Below are 19,395 nucleotides of genomic sequence, written 5' to 3' on the forward strand. Positions count from 1 at the left end.
TCCTAGGTCTCATTCAGACATCTGTGCACATCGATCCAATCTTGGAACACAATGCCCGGATTGGCTGCGGGTCTCGTGACCGGAGAATGACACCTTTTAGATATTTCTATGAGGCTGTGACACTCTGGTCGGTAGAGCTGTGGCCAGTCCATGCATTGTGGTCCAAGATGAGATGGATTTGCGCAGGTGTGTGCATGAACTTCTAGCCCAATTCATTGTTTCAAATCCTAGTCATGAAGAACCCTAACAAGTCATGGATTGTGGATCTTCTTTATGAACCGTTTAATTATTTAGTGTCAGTAAGTCAATAAAATTGTCACGTTTTGTTGCTTCTTTGGGAACTTCCCAAGACAAGACCTCTTGAGCCCTTGATTGGTAAATACTGGCCTAGTGTACTTACCCTCAATCATGGTATATTTTACATTTGCTGGGGTTAGAAATGCAAACACACACTATTGGGGCACACTTACAGGGCAGCATTATCTGTGTTAAAAGTTTTTACCAACAGGAGGGCAAACTTTTAAAATACTGCATCCTAGTTGCAAATGCATGCCCTATTGGGATCTCTGTACTTCAGTTGCTTTAGAGCTATTAATCAGTAATGCCTCCAAGTTGGGATCAAATTGTGCACTGCACTCCTGACATTAATACATTTACCAACTGCACATTTAAAATAATCTGCGCACCTATGTATGCCAACGTGATCAGTTTTGAGGAGTGCAAAACCTGATCTGTAGGAAACAGTGGATCCTGGTGCAATGTTGTGGAGCACTTGTCACAGGTAGATCAGATTCTTGGATTCTACTACAGGACTTGAGAGAGCTGAAGTTTAGGCATCATGCATATGTGACCAGCAAGGAAAGGTTCCAAACTGGTCATGTTAGCAAGCCACCATCTGTAAACATACAGAAGGGGATAACACTCAGTTTATTTCTACGTATACTGATTTAAATGGCTTGTATTTCCTTCCTGATGTGAGAAAGAATCCCATCGGAGAAAAGCTAAAACGTTTCCAAAAATGACTTCTAGCTTGTGTAGTTTTAACTATCTGATATGTTTTGATTGTGGCATTTTCATCAAATTCTGTCCCCTTAGCTCTCACAGCTGGCCACAGCTAGCTAGTGTACATTTAAGCTCCTTATCGTTCTGAATAAAGCTAGAAGAGAACCTTGTCTTCTTGGACAAATTCCAAAAGTAGACAATGTTCAATGAACAAGAGCTGCAACCTGTTGCTTCATCTTGATTTATACTAAAGTCACCATTCAGCAAGAGCTCCAGACTAAAACTGCTTACTCATAATTAAGCAAAACTATTGCATATTTTTGGGGTGATGGGTTATGCCAATACTAGCCATCTCACCCAACTTTTTGAAAAGTTAACGGAGCTTAGATGGGATGAAATGTATCCAAGCACATCCGATAAATTTATCAATTTACCCAACAAGCGTAAAATGCAGAAATGTACGTCAGCTGATGACTGGCGTACATTTCTGGTTTTGGCATGTGGCAGCTGAAACATTAAAAATTAATTAAGAGGTAGACCCCTCTTTATGGATTTGGTATACAGTTAGGTCCAGAAATATTTGGACAGTGACACAATTTTCGCAAGTTGGGCTCTGCATGCCACCACATTGGATTTGAAATGAAACCTCTACAACAGAATTCAAGTTCAGATTGTAACGTTTAATTTGAAGGTTTGAACAAAAATACCTGATAGAAATTGTAGGAATTGTACACATTTCTTTACAAACACTCCACATTTTAGGAGGTCAAAAGTAATTGGACAAATAAACCAAACCCAAACAAAATATTTTTATTTTCAATATTTTGTTGCGAATCCTTTGGAGGCAATCACTGCCTTAAGTCTGGAACCCATTGGCATCACCAAACGCTGGGTTTCCTCCTTCTTAATGCTTTGCCAGGCCTTTACAGCCGCAGCCTTCAGGTCTTGCTTGTTTGTGGGTCTTTCCGTCGTAAGTCTGGATTTGAGCAAGTGAAATGCATGCTCAATTGGGTTAAGATCTGGTGATTGACTTGGCCATTGCAGAATGTTCCACTTTTTTGCACTCATGAACTCCTGGGTAGCTTTGGCTGTATGTGTGTCGCCCTGGGCAAGCCAGGGGTCACAGGTCACAACACCACCACACCCCACACTCCAGGTAGGCACATCACAGCTAACCAGAAATCCTTGTTGCCTTCCTCCAGAGGCTGATGATTCACACCAGGGGGTGGGCCAGGCGGTTGGCTCCGCCCACCAAGGAGATCACAGCTCTGGAGGCAGGAAGTACCAGGCAGTACAGTCAGGGAGGAGGAAGTGGAAGGAGTGGAGGAGTAGCCCAGGCAGGGCTTGAGTAAACAACAGAGAAGTGAAAGTGGAGGAAAGAAGAGTAGTAAAGGAGGAAAGCAAGAAGTGGTGACAGAGCAGAGAGTGTGCAAAGCCTGAAGGGTCCAGCTTTGTGGAGGGCCAGAACAGCAAGGTCAGCGACGGCGGTGACTGTCTGGAGGGGGACCGTTTGGAAGTTCCTGGAAGGACCCCGTTGGCTGTGTGCCCGGTGGTCTGGAGCAGTGTTCCGAAGGACAGTCAGCACCAGGGCAGGGGCCTCTCGGACCCCGGCAAGGCTAGGAGTCGCCAAATTTGCCGAATCCGTCAGTGAAGGGGACGTAGATCCCCCAGCAACCAAGTCCCGATTGACGGCAACAGCCCAACCTGAAGCAGAGAGACACCGCCACTGCCAAGGCACCAGTTTCTCAGGGCCAGCGCCTGCGGGCAAAGTGTAGAGCTCCTCCGGCCCAGATTGCAGTCGGGGAGCGGGTAACCGGAGGGAATCCACCGCTACCATCAGTCAAACATAGGTGCAAGGAAGAGGGACATCACCGTCACCTACCGGGAGTGCAGGTGCAGCCGTCTGTGGGACCGTCCTACCAGCCGTTTGGTTTACCGTACAAACTGTGTCCGTGTCTCAGGCTGAGTGAGTACCACAGTGCCGCAAGGCACAGCGCTGCCCCCGCGTCCCTGCGCCCACCAGGCCCCGCACCTCACAAACCATCACCGGGCCCCGGGATCACCAACCCCTACCCACGGAGGGGCAACACAACACCTGGCTGCTCCCCATCACCATCCCCGGGATCCCCGTCCAGAGCAGCGGTGGTGCAATCACCACAACCGTGGGTGGCGTCACGAACTATAACCATCCCCACACCCAACAAACCCCTTTCACTCACGGGCGAGGAGTGTCGCTCGAGGAACCCCGGGATCCGGCCCACAGCTCGAGCCACCACTGAGCAGCTGCCGGACCCGAGCAGAAGGGGTGAGCGCGGTGTGCTGACACCCTCCTCCCCGCCCGCGACATATGCTTGGGGTCATTGTCCATCTGTACTATGAAGCGCCGTCCGATCAACTTTGCGGCATTTGGCTGAATCTGGGCTGAAAGTATATCCCGGTACACTTCAGAATTCATCCGGCTACTCTTGTCTGCTGTTATGTCATCAATAAACACAAGTGACCCAGTGCCATTGAAAGCCATGCATGCCCATGCCATCACGTTGCCTCCACCATGTTTTACAGAGGATGTGGTGTACCTTGGATCATGTGCCGTTCCCTTTCTTCTCCAAACTTTTTTCTTCCCATCATTCTGGTACAGGTTGATCTTTGTCTCATCTGTCCATAGAATACTTTTCCTGAACTGAGCTGGCTTCATGAGGTGTTTTTCAGCAAATTTAACTCTGGCCTGTCTATTTTTGGAATTGATGAATGGTTTGCATCTAGATGTGAACCCTTTGTATTTACTTTCATGGAGTCTTCTCTATACTGTTGACTTAGAGACAGATACACCTACTTCACTGAGAGTGTTCTGGACTTCAGTTGATGTTGTGAACGGGTTCTTCTTCACCAAAGAAAGTATGCGGCGATCATCCACCACTGTTGTCATCCGTGGACGCCCAGGCCTTTTTGAGTTCCCAAGCTCACCAGTCAATTCCTTTTTTCTCAGAATGTACCCGACTGTTGATTTTGCTACTCCAAGCATGTCTTCTATCTCTCTGATGGATTTTTTCTTTTTTTTCAGCCTCAGGATGTTCTGCTTTACCTCAATTGAGAGTTCCTTAGACCGCATGTTGTCTGGTCACAGCAGCAGCTTCCAAATGCAAAACCACACACCTGTAATCAACCCCAGACCTTTTAACTACTTCATTGATTACAGGTTAACGAGGGAGACGCCTTCAGAGTTAATTGCAGCCCTTCGAGTCCCTTGTCCAATTACTTTTGGTCCCTTGAAAAAGAGGAGGCTATGCATTACAGAGCTATGATTCCTAAACCCTTTCTCCGATTTGGATGTGAAAACTCTCATATTGCAGCTGGGAGTGTGCACTTTCATCCCATATTATATATATATAATTGTATTTCTGAACATGTTTTTGTAAACAGCTAAAATAACAAAACTTGTGTCACTGTCCAAATATTTCTGGCCCTGACTGTATGTTGCTCTTGCCCTTCCCTTCATTAAGGTAGCATATAAAATACCAATCAATCGGGGCCCATGAGGTAATGAACTATGTGGATTCTATTACATTTTCTGATGACGTGCTAATTGGTTTACTACTAGTTTTAAATCAAGATATTGAGCTTTTAGCTACCTCATTTATGCTATAATCTGTAGAACTATAAAATCTGTCCATGTTTCTGGTGTCTTAAATAAGCTGTGAGAAATATGTAAATAGGTAAAAATAGAAATTGGTCATTTTATCAAATTAAAAATACTACTCTACCTATTTTTTATGGTAAAAAAAACAGCTATTTGGGAATAGAATCTATCAAACAATGACATTCTGACACAATAAAGTTGAACATTCACTCTTCACAGTGTAAAAGGTATCTCCTACCCAAATATCATTAAGGAATCACAAAGAAAACTCATAATAGTAGTAAGCACCCTTCTGGCTACAGGAAGTGTATCACATGGTTAGAATAATGTAGAATCTCAAAAGAAACTTCCCATTGCAATGGATTGTATACCTGATACCTAACAAATATCGCAAGTTACAACAATTCATTCTGCTACAAATTAAATTATGTAATGCAAAGACAATAAAATTATAATTTAAGAAAAGCCTAAAGGTGCATTTACATTGGCAGATTTCTGCCCATAATGAGCATTGACATATAGCGTTATGTACAAGTCGTCGGGCATTCATTTAATAGCTGATACAAACAATATAGGGACAGAGTGATCATTACTACAATTGTTCTATTCCCAAACAGCATGCAGATTAGCAGAACATCCCATTTTTTGCAGCATGTTTACAGTGGCCAAAGATTGGTACCAAGCGTTCTTCTGAATGCTAAGCAATTATTGGCCCATGTAACCCTTTATTATACTTAGAAGAGGTTAAGGGTCAATTAGTGATCAGCAAATACTGAATATTCAGGTTTGGGATTTTCATACTGAATACCTAGTACTATTCCAGTACTTGTCACGAATAACGAACCTAACACAAGTCAATGGGGAACCTGAGCATTCTTCTGGGAAATCTTCATGATTTCTTTTTACATTGTTGCCGGCTGGAGGGATTTTACTTCTTATCCATTTTTTCACAGCTATCAATTCTATGCATACTCTTAAGTCACCTGACAAGAAGTTGCTGCTCTTTACATCTGTTCTTTAGACTGTTGATTAGATCTGTCCAATTTGGACGTTTTTCTTAGCATCTAAAACTTGTATTAGCATACAATCCTCCAAAACTGAATGACCTGCTCAAAATTATTATTATCTAACTAATATTAGTGTTTTTAAAACAGAATAGGAAAATTAAACCAATAAAACTCGAGACGTAATTTCTCTTACCGTTGAAATAGTAGTAAAAATATGAACAGTAGACCTTTTATGTCAATGTGCTATAAACAAATGAATATATAAATGTAATACTAATTGTCAGTCAATTGATTGTGGATGCTCTACATTATTATATTTTTTCAGAAAAATGACTGAAATACAATACCAATTAGTTTTGCGAACATAGACAGCTCAAAGCACATGTACAAATTTTATAGTATAATGGTGAAGTGTTATTATGCTTCCTCATGATATTAATTTCACTATTGCTGATTGAATTTTTAATTAGAAGACTGGTACTTAGTTATTTCTTTTACATTCAATCTGTAACTAGTCCTCTAATCAAAATATATTTTAGCTGCTCTTACTATAATTGTTTATTTCTGAAAAATAGTGTATTTTTTTCCTCCTCAGGTCATGTAATGTCATGATGACTTTACAATTGATTTACATGCATTTATGTTGTCTCGAGTCAAGATCTTAAAGGGCTTGTCCGGTCTAAAATGACAAGTCTGCAGTAACTCTGGTGACTGCAGATTTATGAATTGTCCGAGCACACAAAATATTCACTGCAAGGATTTGCCGGTTTCTGAGCTGTGACCATCGTGTAGCATGTTAGCGGCCAGAAGCCGACTAGTGGGCGCGACGTCACTCAATACAAATGTATTTGGCAAAGCTGCGCCCACTATACAGCCATGCCTACTAATCAGATGTGCCCACTCCATACACTTGTATTGGGTGAGGCCGCATTCACTAGTTGGGTTCTGGCTTGAAACATGCATATGACACAATTGTGGTCACGTGACCGCCATCTCCGGCTCTGAAAGAGTCGAATCCTTGCAGCGCACAATGTGTGCAGTGGGAGGATTCATAAGTCTGCAGTCACATGGAGTGACTGCAGACTTATCATTTTAGATCGGACAACCCCTTTAAGTCACCACACACTGATGAGCAAAAGAATAGCAATGTTTTGAACTTTTGACTTTCAGGCTCGATAACTCACCATCCACTACAGCTTTGATTGTAAGACTACTTTCATTTAATAGCCAATCATCTCGGCTATCTCATATATAAATTTGACTTGCAACTGTATAGAATATGATTAGTTATGCAGACTGTTGTCATGTTACTGTTTTGCTCCTACAAATCTAAATTTTAATTTTTATTACCTTGTTAGTATTTTGCAAATCCACCTTTGGCTTTCAACACTGCCTGAATCCTCCTGAGTATGCTCTCGATCATACTCAAGCATGTCTCAACCAAAATCTGATCCCAGGTCTCTTCTACACTTTTCCAATGTTGGTGCATACTCACTTGAGTGAGCTTTTTCTTCAATTCTACCCATAAGTGCTCAATTGGGTTGAGGTTTGGGGAATATGGGGACCAATCTAGCATCTCTACTTAATTGTCATTGAACTATTTGTTCGCCAATTTCAACATGTACTTTGGGTAATTGTCCTGCTGGATCACTATGTCGTCTTTTTCATACCTATAGTACTTCAGTTTATCAAGTAACTCGTCTCGTAGGATAATCACATGTAGCTCAGCATTAGGACCACCATCAATGCTGGTCAAGAATCCAATGCCTTTGGCTGTGAAACAACCACATATCATGGCTCTACCAAACTTAACAGTTCCTTCAATTTCTCAATCCGTTAGCCCCTTTTTCCCTAGTTTCTTCCAGACCCATTTGCACCCATCAGAGCCTAGTCTATCAACTTTGTTTCATCAATTCAAATCACCCATTCTCCAATTTTGATATTGCCCACTTTTCAGAATCTTTTGGCAAATTCAAGCCAATGATTCATATGACCATATTGAAGTCGAGGCTTCTTCACATTTTTTTAGGCCACCATTCCAGATTTGTGTAACGTGCATTGCACGGTGCTGCATGGACACCTGTGATCTCACTATTACGAAGCATATGATCCACCTCCACTGCCGTGTTTGTCAGACCAGAGCTAATAGACCTTGTCATGAGCTAACTTGTTGACTCAGATATTTTGCCTGGACATACTCTTCTTGGCTTTTAAATGGATTGAAGAACTTCATTTAGCATTCTTCCAACTGTCATGGCCCCCACTTGATGTAGTTTGGCAATTTTCTTGCCAAGAGACCGCTATCGATGAGCTGGATGAAGCTGTTTCTCTTTTCTTTGGAAATCTTCTTCATGGCTGCTCCTCGATTCAAACCAGTGACCTTTCACTTGGGAGTCAACCTAATAACATACTGAGCTATTAGGGAATGTGAGAACAGGTTGTAATTTGAAGTATACAGGAAGAAAAGATTTTTCCACCACAAGGAGCAAAGCTGTAATAATGCAATGATATGACAAGTATCTGCATAACGAATCGTGTGATAGTTGCAAGTTAATTTATGTATATAATTATGTATGCCAAGATGATTGCCTATAAAATGAAGTCGTAACAGACTCAAAACTGTAGTGGATAGTGAGATATGGCACCTGAAAGTCAAAAGTTTAAATCATTGTTGTCCTTTTGCTTGTCAGTGTAACTTCCTTTGTGATTAAACTGAATAGGCTATATTATACCAGTTCTGCAGAGAGGGAAACAAATTCCAATACAGTTGCTGATGATGATTATTGTCTGTTATGTCTGTATATTGATAATGTATTTACTTAGAAGAATATACTAAGGTTTATAACCACAGTGTCCTCCCAACAGGCAGAAAAGAACAGTTTGATGGAAAATCATGAATCCTGTAGTGATTGGAGCATTTTATTTATGATTGTTGACTTTAAATGTGATCAGTAAAATGTCAGGTGTAAATGACCTAATATTCTGTTTATCAGGACGATTTTAGATATGAAACCATTCAGTGAGACAAATATGCAATAAAGGGGGCAGTTGGAGAAGGCAACTACTCTTTACATTAATCTAAAAGTTTAATGTACAAGTTTCAATTTTAATTAGCAGTTCCAAGTTTTGACATGTTAATTTGGACAAGAACAAAGCTTACACCACTGCCTTAATTGTAAGAAAACAGAAACTTGCTGTCTGATAGTTTCATGACATGTTACTCTGCATGAGGCGATGTGTTATGACTGAGCAGATATTACTAGTAGGTCCAATCACTGTAACTCTTCTTCGGCTTCAGGCAGAAGACTTCCGGCCAGTGAACTCTGGGCACTGGCGTGAGCAGTAGAACTCAGGACCTCTTCGAAACTTCCTTGAGTTTGATTTGTATTTCCCACTTTAGCCTATAATCAAGTTGGAAAATAGGAGAGGGAAGTTATTTAAACAAGGTGACCACAGTAATATATACAGTAGCTTGATTATGGAAGTAAAAAAATCCCTCCCTCTTTCATGATCTTTTGCTGAATTCTATTCTTGGATCTGAAAATATTACTGAACCATAATATACTTGTGAATATGAGCCATTACTGTTGGTGTATTCCTAGTAGTTAGCCAGATTGGAAAGCCATGTTAGGTTTCATACATTCAATTGTTATGACTTTTGGTTAGCAAATGGATCCAAATTGATACAGCTAAGGGGGCTTTACACGCTACGATATCGTTAATGTTTTATCGTCGGGGGTCACGTTGTTAGTGACGCACATCTGGCGTCATTAACGATATTGCAGCGTGTGACACTTACCAGCAACCTCAAGCGACCTCAAAACTGGTGAAAATCGTTCACCATGGAGAGATCGTCCCAAAACCAAAAATCGGTAATGGTTGATTATCGATGTGGTTCGTCGCTCCTGCGGCAGCACACATCGCTGTGTGTGACACCGCAAGAGCGAGGAATGTCTCCTTACCTGCCGCCGGCCGCAGTGCGGAAGGAGGGAGGTGGGCAGGATGTTACGTCCCGCTCATCTCCGCCCCTCTGCTTTGATTGGCCGGCCGCTTAGTGACGTCGCAGTGATGTCGCTGTGATGCCGAACGTCCCTCCCCCTTTAGGGAGGGATTGTTCAGCAGTCACAGCGACGACGCCGACCAGGTAAGTGCGTGTGACGCTGACACAGCGATAATGTTCGCTGCAGCAGCGATCACACGATATCGCACACACGACGGGGGCGGGTGCTTCCACGCTCAATATCGATAGCAATTTCTAGCGATGTCGTAGCAAGTAAAGCCCGCTTTAGACTCACTTCTTTGACTTCTTCCTGACATGTGAAACGCCTTTATTATAATACTGTTATGTCACTGTAACTGGTGTGGTTGGAGATCACTCTGATCACTTCAGATTTGCTTCTAAGATGCCATTGTCAACAGGTTGTGATGGCATCTGGGGGCCTAATAAAAGCCCTCTTTGTACTTCTATGAAGCTCTGCTATGAAAATCCAAAGTATTAAAATATGTTATCTATCAAGTACAGTAAAAGCTCTAAAAATCCACAATTGCTTTTTTTCAGTCACTTAAATGAAATTAAAAACTAAAAGGGGTTATATAAGTACCTAAAAATGGCAGCACTATTGACAGAAGAATAGTAAAATATTATTGGTCTCAGAGAATTGTGCCACAAACCAAAATTTTATCTTGAAATTTTTGTTTTAAAAGTGGTAAATAACAAAAAGGTGTACATTTGTGATTGTTACAATTGTACTGACCTATTTGATAGTTTGTCAGTTTCTCCACACAATGAATATTGTCAAAACCTCCGCAACAATGCTGTAATTTATTCTATCTCACGGCACTTTTTTTTTTTTTTTTTCCGGTATGGTGTGTAGTAAAATAAAGCTACAACAAAGAAACAAGGCCTTATTCAACTGAGGTTTTATAAGAAATGTCATAGGGTCAATTAAGGTTCTAATATTTTCGACATCAAGATCTCTAAAGGTAGTTAAATAGTTTATTTGGCACAACTCACTTGTTCACTAAGAGGTGAGATGCGCTGATGACATCTCATCAACGGGGTCCATTTGTATGTGTTACTATTAAGTATTGGGCACATTAGAATCCAAGATATGCACATATTCTGTCTTAAGATGAGTGACAACTGCTAGTTATGCATGGGTTCTGGCAAGCATCGGTCAATGACCATTCATCAGCACTGCTTTCTTCTTCATACTGAAGTGAACAGTGTCAGAGTAGCTTGTTTTTACAAAGAACTGGAAAAACATTGTTGATGAGCTAATCTTTTGAAATACCAATCTGCCAGCTTTGTTACATTTTTTCCAAAAATCTGATAAGCAATGAGTCTCTATAAATCCTAATACTGCAAACCTCCAATTGACCAGGCAAGATGTGTGTAAAGTGGGCTTTACACGCTACAACAAAGCTAACTATGTGTCGGCGGGGGTCACGTCGAAAGTGACGCATATCCGGCATCGTTAGTGGTGTTGTAGCGTGTGACAGCTACGTGCGATTGAACGTAAAACCGTTCATCGCATACACGTCGTTCATTTCCTTAATATTGCATGTCGGGTTGTTCAATGTTCCCAAGGTACTACATATCACAGTGTGTGACACCCCGGGAACGATAAACAGATCTTACCTGCGTCCCGCGGCTCCCACCGGTAATGTGGAAGGAAGGAGGTGGGCGGGATGTTTACGTCCCGCTCATCTCCGCCCCTCCGCTTCTATGGGCTGGCTGCCGCTTGACGTCGCTGTGATGCCGAACGTCCCTCCCACTCCAGGAAGTAGATGTTCGCCGCCCACATCGAGGTCGTATGGAAGGGTAAGTGCGTGTGACGGCACATAATCGTTTGTGCGACACGGTCAACAAATTGAACGTGCCGCACATACGATGGGGGCGGGTACGATCGCATACGATATCGTATGTGATATTGTAAGGTGTAAAGCAGGCTTAACACTCTGAGGTTTTCAAGGTCTGTATTAATCCCCCTTTGAGCTTAACATAAACACCTTAGTAATGTTCAAGTCACATCAACACATACAGGTTGAAATCATCAATCTGTTTAATAACACACTATGCTTTTTTAATGTAAAAATATTCCAAATATTTCCCTTTCTGTGGCAGATGCCTGCCTTGCTGATGTTTATACACAGGTGGTGTACTCAACTTCATTTTGTCAAGCAACAATCCAACAATGACCCCTTGTTTGGGGACTAGCAACTATTTTTTTTCTTTGCTAGTGAAGAGGTTGTAGCTTTTTAACATGCCTTTCAAAAATTAGCTTTTTGGATCAGCAACAGGTTTGCTGTTTGTTAAATTAACAGGAAATTACTTTCTAACAAGCCATCTCAAATTATCATCCCACTGTCTCCCACAGTTCTGGAATTTGATAGTACAAGCAAGGAGATGTCTGCCTGTATAGTGCCAGCACTGGTGGCAGTACAGTATAGCTACACTACACAATCTGGTCCACTTGTGCATGATAAAGCCAGTTGTTACACTAAATTCTCCAACAGTACACTGGAGGCTAGATAAGATGATATGCCCTTGGAAACTGGGCCAGTTCTTGCCACTTGTCCACTCTGTTGACCCTGAACTTTTTACACTTTGGGACTCGAGAGCATCTGCCTGAGAAAGGAAACAGTCTAGGTATGACTTAATCTGGCTGTTCCCGTGGTGTGTCTTTGCTGAAATTTGTCTAGTTGGCACAATAGCAGATATAATATCTGCTCCATGTCCTATATACCGTAATTGCTGCTGCCTCAGCTAAGTGTAGTATTGGCTACAAATGGGGAAACACTGGCTCTGCAAGGAGCTGAGAAGTGTCTTCTCATCACGCGTGCAGTTGACAGGTACCTACATCAGACTCATAGTTACAGTATACATATAAATACTCAAAATAACATCCAAGTGGATTCTTGTTATTTCTAAATACTTTATTAATAGAAAAAAAGCAATTTGGGAACACGCAGAGCAGATTTGTGTTAAAACCAATAAAACATTAAGCAAATCACAAGGCAGTGTAACTCCAGGACATAACAATATTTCCATATATCTCAGAGCAAAACTAGAGGATAAATCGATTTCAACACATATGTAGGGATAGACTGTCCATAACATTACATGGGAATTAAATGAACATATATACAGAGTGCACCGTCCAAACATATATAGTATTATATCATATAAGTGCTGAGTTCTAGTGCCTGATTATATTCATTTCATCATATCATACCATTATACACTGTGTGCAGAATTATTAGGCAAATGAGTATTTTGATCACATGATACTTTTTATACATGTTGTCCTACTCCAAGCTGTATAGGCTTGAGAGCCAACTACCAATTAAGTAAATTTGGTGATGTGCATCTCTGTAATGAGGAGGGTTGTGGTGTAATGACATCAACACCCTATATAAGGTGTGTTTAATTATTAGGCAACTTCCTTTCCTTTGGCAAAATGGGTCAGAAGAGAGATTTGACGGGCTCTGAAAGGTCAAAAATTGTGAGATGTCTTGCAGAGGGATGCAGCAGTTTTGAAATTGCCAAACATTTGAAGCATGATCACCGAGCAATCAAGCGTTTCATGGCAAATAGCCAAAAGAGTCGCAAGAAGCGTGTTTGGCAAAAAAGGCGCAAAATAACTGTCCATGAATTGAGGAAAATCAAACGTGAAGCTTGCCAAGATACCATTTGCCACCAGTTTGGCCATATTTTAGAGCTGCAACGTTACTGGAGTATCAAAAACCACAAGGTGTGCCATACTCAGGGACATGGCCAAGGTAAGGAAGGCTGAAAAACGACCACCTTTGAACAAGAAACATAAGATAAAACGTCAAGACTGGGCCAAGAAATATCTTAAGACTGATTTTTGAAAGGTTTTATGGACTGATGAAATGAGAGTGACTCTTGATGGGCCAGATGGATGGGCCAGAGGCTGGATCAGTAAAGGGCAGAGAGATCCACTCCGACTCAGACGCCAACAAGGTGGAGGTGGGGTAGTGGTATGGGCTGGCATAATCAAAGATGAACTTGTGGGACCTTTTTGGGTTGAGGATGGAGTGGAGCTCAGCTCCCAGACCTACTGCCAGTTTCTGGAAGACAAATTCTTCAAGCAGTGATACAGGAAGAAGTCGGTATCATTCAAGAAAAACATGATTTTCACGTAGTACAATGCTCCATCACAACCATCCAACTACTCCACAGCCTGGCTGGCCAGTAAAGGTTTAAAAGATGAAAAAATAATGACATGGCCCTCTTGTTCACCTGATTTGAACCCCATAGAGAACCTGTGGTCCCTCATAAAATGTGAGATCTACAGGGAGGGAAAACAGTACACCTCTTGGAACAGTGTCTGGGAGGCTGTGGTGGCTGCTGCACGCAATGTTGATCATAAACAGATCAAGCAACTGACAGAATCTATGGATGGTAGGCTGTGTAGTGTCATAATAAAGAAAGGTGGCTATATTGGTCACTAATTTTTTTGAGGTTTGTTTTTTCAGAAATATTTATTTCTAAATTTTGTGCAGTTATATTGGTTTACCTGGTGAAAATAAACAAGTGAGCTGGGAATATATTTGGTTTTTATGAAGTTGCCTAATAATTCTGCACAGTAATAGTTACCTGCAAAAACAGATATCCTCCTAAGATAGCCAAATCTAAAAAAAAACCCACTCCAACTTCGAAAAATATTAAGCTTTGATATTTATGAGTCTTTTGGGTTGTTTGAGAACATAGTTGTTGATCAATAAAAAAAAAAATCCTCTAAAATACAACTTGCGTAATAATTCTGCACACGGTGTATTGCACATAATCCAATTATTGCACTTTTTGGTGACTATAGATATCACACATATATATTGCACATATTCCCATCATATCACATTGTCGATTATAAACCTTCCCATATGTTATTCCTCCAATATATCAATTTATCCCACAGTGGCTACAAGGGATTTAATGCAATGCCCTTATAGTTCTAAATTATATTTAACATTTTGAATCATAGCAAAGCTGTACATATATATAAGTCTTGCACCATCCACAAAATTATTGTGGTGATAGAAAGCCTCATAGACCAAATTATATGCTTCCCAAACATCCAGGGTAGTATAGGGCTATTCATCCCAAGGTATATCCAAGGTATATCCACCTGTAGAAGTCATGACTGATCCAATGTTCTAGGTCACACTGCCCAGCACCTCAGAGTCCACAATAATTTTGTGGATGGTGCAGTAATATTAGCAAATACACTACAGTTCAAAAGTTTGGGGTCACCCAGACAATTTTGTCTTTTCCGTGAAAAATCATACTTTTATTTATCAATTGAGTTGCATAATGAATAGAAAATATAGTCCAGCCAGTGACTAGGTTAGAAATAATGATTTTTACTTGAAATAATAATTTTCTCCTTCAAACTTTGCTTTCGTCACAGAATGCGCCTTTGCAGCAATTACAGCTTTGCAGACCTTTGGGATTCTAGCTGCTACTTTGATGAGGTAATCTGGAAATATTTCACCCCATGCTTCCAGAAGCCCCTCCCACAAACTGGATTGACTTGATGGGCACTTTTTGTGTACCATACAGTCAAACTGCTCCCACAACAGCTCGACAGGGTTGAGATCTGGTGACTGGGCTGGCCACTCCATTACAGATAGAATACCAGCTGCCACCTTCTTCCCTAAATAGTTCATGCATAATTTGGAGGTGTGCTTTGGTTCATCGTCCTGCTGTAGGATGAAATTGGCTCCAATCAAGCGCTGTCCACAGGGTATGGCATGGCATTGTAAAATGGAGTGGTAGTCTTCCTTTTTCAAAATTCCTTTTACATTGTACAAATCTCCCACTTTACCAGCACCAAAGCAACCCCAGACCATCACATTACCTCCACCATGCTTGACAGATGGCGTCAGGCACTCTTCCAGCATCTTTTCAGTTGTTCTGCGTCTCAGAAATGTTCTTTTGTAACCTTAAACTTCGATTAGTCTGTCCATAACACTTTTTACCAATCTTCCGCTGTCCAATGTCTGTGTTCTTTTGCCCATATTAATCTTTTCCTTTTATTAGCCAGTCTCAGATATGGTTTTTTCTTTGCCACTCTGCCCTTAACACTAGAAGTCCCAGAAATTTCGAGCTCCCCCTAAAGTCCCGAAAGAGGGTCAAATGACATACAATAAACTGAATAAAACGAACTAGAAACGAAATGGCTAAACTCAATGGAAAACAACAACCTCCTGTGGTGTGACAGTAATGGACTTAATTACAGAACAAAAGACGGTGATTATAGGAAGTTAGCTAAAATCCTTCAGGTCATTCGACCCGTCTCTGGGTTCCAAAGGTAGATATGTTAAATGACCCCTCTCTGGGACTTCTAGTGTTAAGACCAGCATCCCGGAGTCGCCTCTTTACTGTAGACATTGACACTTGCGTTTTGTGGGTACTATTTAAAGAAGTTGAGGACCTGTGAGGCATTGATTTCTCAAACTAGAGATTCTAATGTACTTATCTTGTTGCTGAATTGTGCAGCTGGGCCTCCCACTTCTCTTTCTACTCTGGTTAGAGCCTGTTTGTGCTCTCCTCTGAAGGGAGTAGTACACACCGTAGTAGGAAATCTTGTTTTTGGCAATTTCTCGCATGGAATATCCTTCATTTCTAAGAACAAGAATAGACTGTCGAGTTTTGAATGAAAGTTCTCTTTTTAATGCCATTTTGAGCGTTTAATGGAACCAACAAATGTAATGCTCCAGATTCTCAACTAGCTAAAAGGAAAGTCAGTTTTATACTGTAGCTTCTCTAATCAGCAAAACTGTTTTCAGCTGTGTTAACATACTTGCACAAGGGTTTAAAGGATTTCTAAACATCAATTAGCCTTCTAACACAGTAAAGATGGTGTCACACACAGCGACGACGACAACGACGTCGCTGCTACGTCACCATTTTCTGTGACGTAGCAGCGACGTCCCATCGCTGTCGCTGTGTGTGACATCCAGCAATGAGCTGGCCCCTGCTGTGAAGTCGCCGCTCGTTGCTGAATGTCCAGCTTCATTTTTTGGTCGTCGCTCTCCCGCTATGACGCACACATCGCTGTGTGTGACAGCGAGAGAGCGACGAAATGAAGCGACCAGGGAGCAGGAGCCAGCATCTGGCAGCTGCGGTAAGCTGTAACCAGGGTAAACATTGGGTAACCAAGGGAAGACCTTTCCCTGGTTACCCGATATTTACCTTCGTTACCAGCGTCCACCGCTCTCGCTGTCAGTGCCGGCTCCCTGCTCTCTGCACATGTAGCTGCAGTACACATCGGGTAATTAACCCAATGTGTACTGTAGCTAGGAGTGCAGGGAGCCAGCGCTAAGCAGTGTGCGCGCCTCCCTGCTCTCTGCACATGTAGCTGCAGTACACATCGGGTAATTAACCCGATGTGTACTGTAGCTAGGAGAGCAGGGAGCCAGCGCTAAGCAGTGTGCGCGGCTCCCTGCTCTCTGCACATGTAGCACAGCGACACGTGTCGTTATGATCGCTGCTGCGTCTGCTGTGTTTGACAGCTAAGCAGCGATCATAACAGCGACTTACAAGGTCGCTGTTGCGTCACAGAAAATGGTGACGTAACAGCGACGTCATTGTCGCTATGTGTGAACCCAGCTTTAGCAAACACAATCTACCATTAGAACAAAGGAGTGGTGGTTGTTGGAAATGGGCCTCTATATACCTATGTAGATATTGCATTCAAAACCAGACGTTTGAAGCTAGAATAGTCATGTACTGCATTAACAATATATAGAGTGTATTTCTGTTTAATATAATGTTAGCTTCATTGAAAAAAAAGTGCTTTTCTTTCAAAAATAAGGAAATATCTAAGTGACCCTTAACTTTTGAACTGTAGTGTATCGCCAATTAGAAGTGTAGTATAATTCTCCTCATATAGCCATGTCTCTTTTCTTTTATACAGGGCATTGCAGTTTAGGTATCCATGGTTACGGACACTCATATAGTGAGAGTTAGCAAGTTAGTTTATTGCTCGTGGTCATAAACATAAATACCTAAGCTACAATATCCTGCACTTAAGGTTAGAGACATGGCTATATCAGGAGAACTATACAAGATTTCTAATTGGAGGTAGTGCTAATATTATTATTACACCTGCTACATATTAGGATAGGATCTTGGAGATGGGAATTACCTGTATTTGGGTGAATTTTCTTTTGTATTTTTATATATAATAATGTATATATTATTACCTCTTCATACCAAGAAATCTAAAAACTCAGTAAAGTATCTTCTGACAAGAAGGCACACCTCTACCTTACATTCCAAATTTGTTTGGGTGAAAAATATTGTTCTGGATTGCTAGTTTGTAATGCATTAAGGATAAAGATAAAAACGTGTAATTCAAATGCAGCATGATACATGCCTACTTCACCATATCACTTATCAATCACGAGTGTAGCACTGCTGGGTGGAACCTTTCCTATCTCGCTCTCTCCCCACATTATTTGACTCTGTATTATTCACAGTCTACTACACTAATCATCTTCAGTGCTGTGGTTGTACAACACATTACTGTCTGGAGTATTTGTCAAATGTTTAGAGCTTTCTCTTCATATCTCCATCTGAAATCACCCTAAAAAGGGCTGCTACATTTCCTGCGTTAGCACTTAAACAGCCTGGATAGTCCCTACTTGTTAGCTGCACTAGAATGCGTGTTATCATAGCTTCACGGCATTATTGGAAGCACTTGCTTTGGTGCCTTATGTAACTTTTTGATGATTCACACAAATCTAAAAGAAAACCTGTTACTTTCACCAGGACATGCAAATTTTAAAAAATTGCCCGAATTTGATTAGTACTGAAAAATTCACTCATCTCTAATATATATTAATTATGCATTTTTATTGAATGTTATCTACTTTGAAAAATAAAGGATCTTACAGCAATCACTTGTTTCCCAAGCAACAAAACATGTTAATTTTTTAGACTTCTAAATAAAACTAATCTTGAATAAGTCAAGGCAGTTGAAAAATGCAAACATTGTGTCATTATGGTGCACGCTATAGCTGGTGCTGCTCCGTAACAAAATTGAATCTTTCCAGTACATTTCATGGGAGATTCATTGTGCAAAGAGCCATTGTTTAAACCTAATTCTGGAGCGCACTGGAAGGTTTCCTAGGCAACATGGAAATAGCTACTGCGTTCACATTTGGTACTACTTTTTGCAATACATTTCCTCTAAATCCATGCACATTTCCATACACCATCTGTCAGAAACTGAAGTATTTTACAGTCTGTACCTTTGAGCTAATAGGGTTTACAGAATTTATTTCCATGTGTTCCTTGAAATGCTGCAAAGTTGGATTAAATGAAAAGTCTAGGTGATGTAACACAGTGACAGTATGTAATTTGTCATATAGCCATCTTTGATTCTGTATTATTACCCTAAAAGAGGTTGTCCACTACTTGGACAACCCCTTTTCATTCCCCATGTGCACCCCCATAACAAAAAAAAAAAAAAACCTATACTCACTTCTGGTGCCAGGTCAGTTCCAGCGGTGTCGTAACTCACGGTGCCAGGCTTCAAGTGACATTATTATTACACGCGGGCCCCACATCCAATCACTTCCGGCTTCTGTCTCCCTGTCTTCAGACAGTTAAGTAATTAAGAGGAAGTGAGCGCTGTGGCTGGCCTCTCACTTCCTGTTGATTGCTCCTGTTTACGAAAGGTGGGGGACAGAAGCCGGCGGTAATTTGACATG

General features: G+C 41.3%; 1 protein-coding gene across 4 annotated transcripts in view; it reads right to left on the bottom strand.

Annotated features, from left to right (window-relative positions):
- Positions 1–8,549: 8,549 nt before the first annotated feature.
- TPD52L1 (TPD52 like 1) overlaps positions 8,550–19,395 on the bottom strand; it is a 145,437-nt gene continuing 134,591 nt past the window's right edge. For all 4 annotated transcript variants that reach the window (XM_075338287.1, XM_075338284.1, XM_075338286.1 and 1 more), the window contains one exon: positions 8,550–9,047. In XM_075338287.1, the coding sequence (XP_075194402.1) occupies positions 8,919–9,047 (129 nt within the window). In that variant the 3' untranslated portion in view covers positions 8,550–8,918. The remainder of the gene's footprint in view (positions 9,048–19,395) is intronic.

This window comes from Anomaloglossus baeobatrachus, chromosome 3 (genome assembly GCF_048569485.1).
Source record: "Anomaloglossus baeobatrachus isolate aAnoBae1 chromosome 3, aAnoBae1.hap1, whole genome shotgun sequence".
Lineage (NCBI taxonomy): Eukaryota > Metazoa > Chordata > Amphibia > Anura > Aromobatidae > Anomaloglossus > Anomaloglossus baeobatrachus.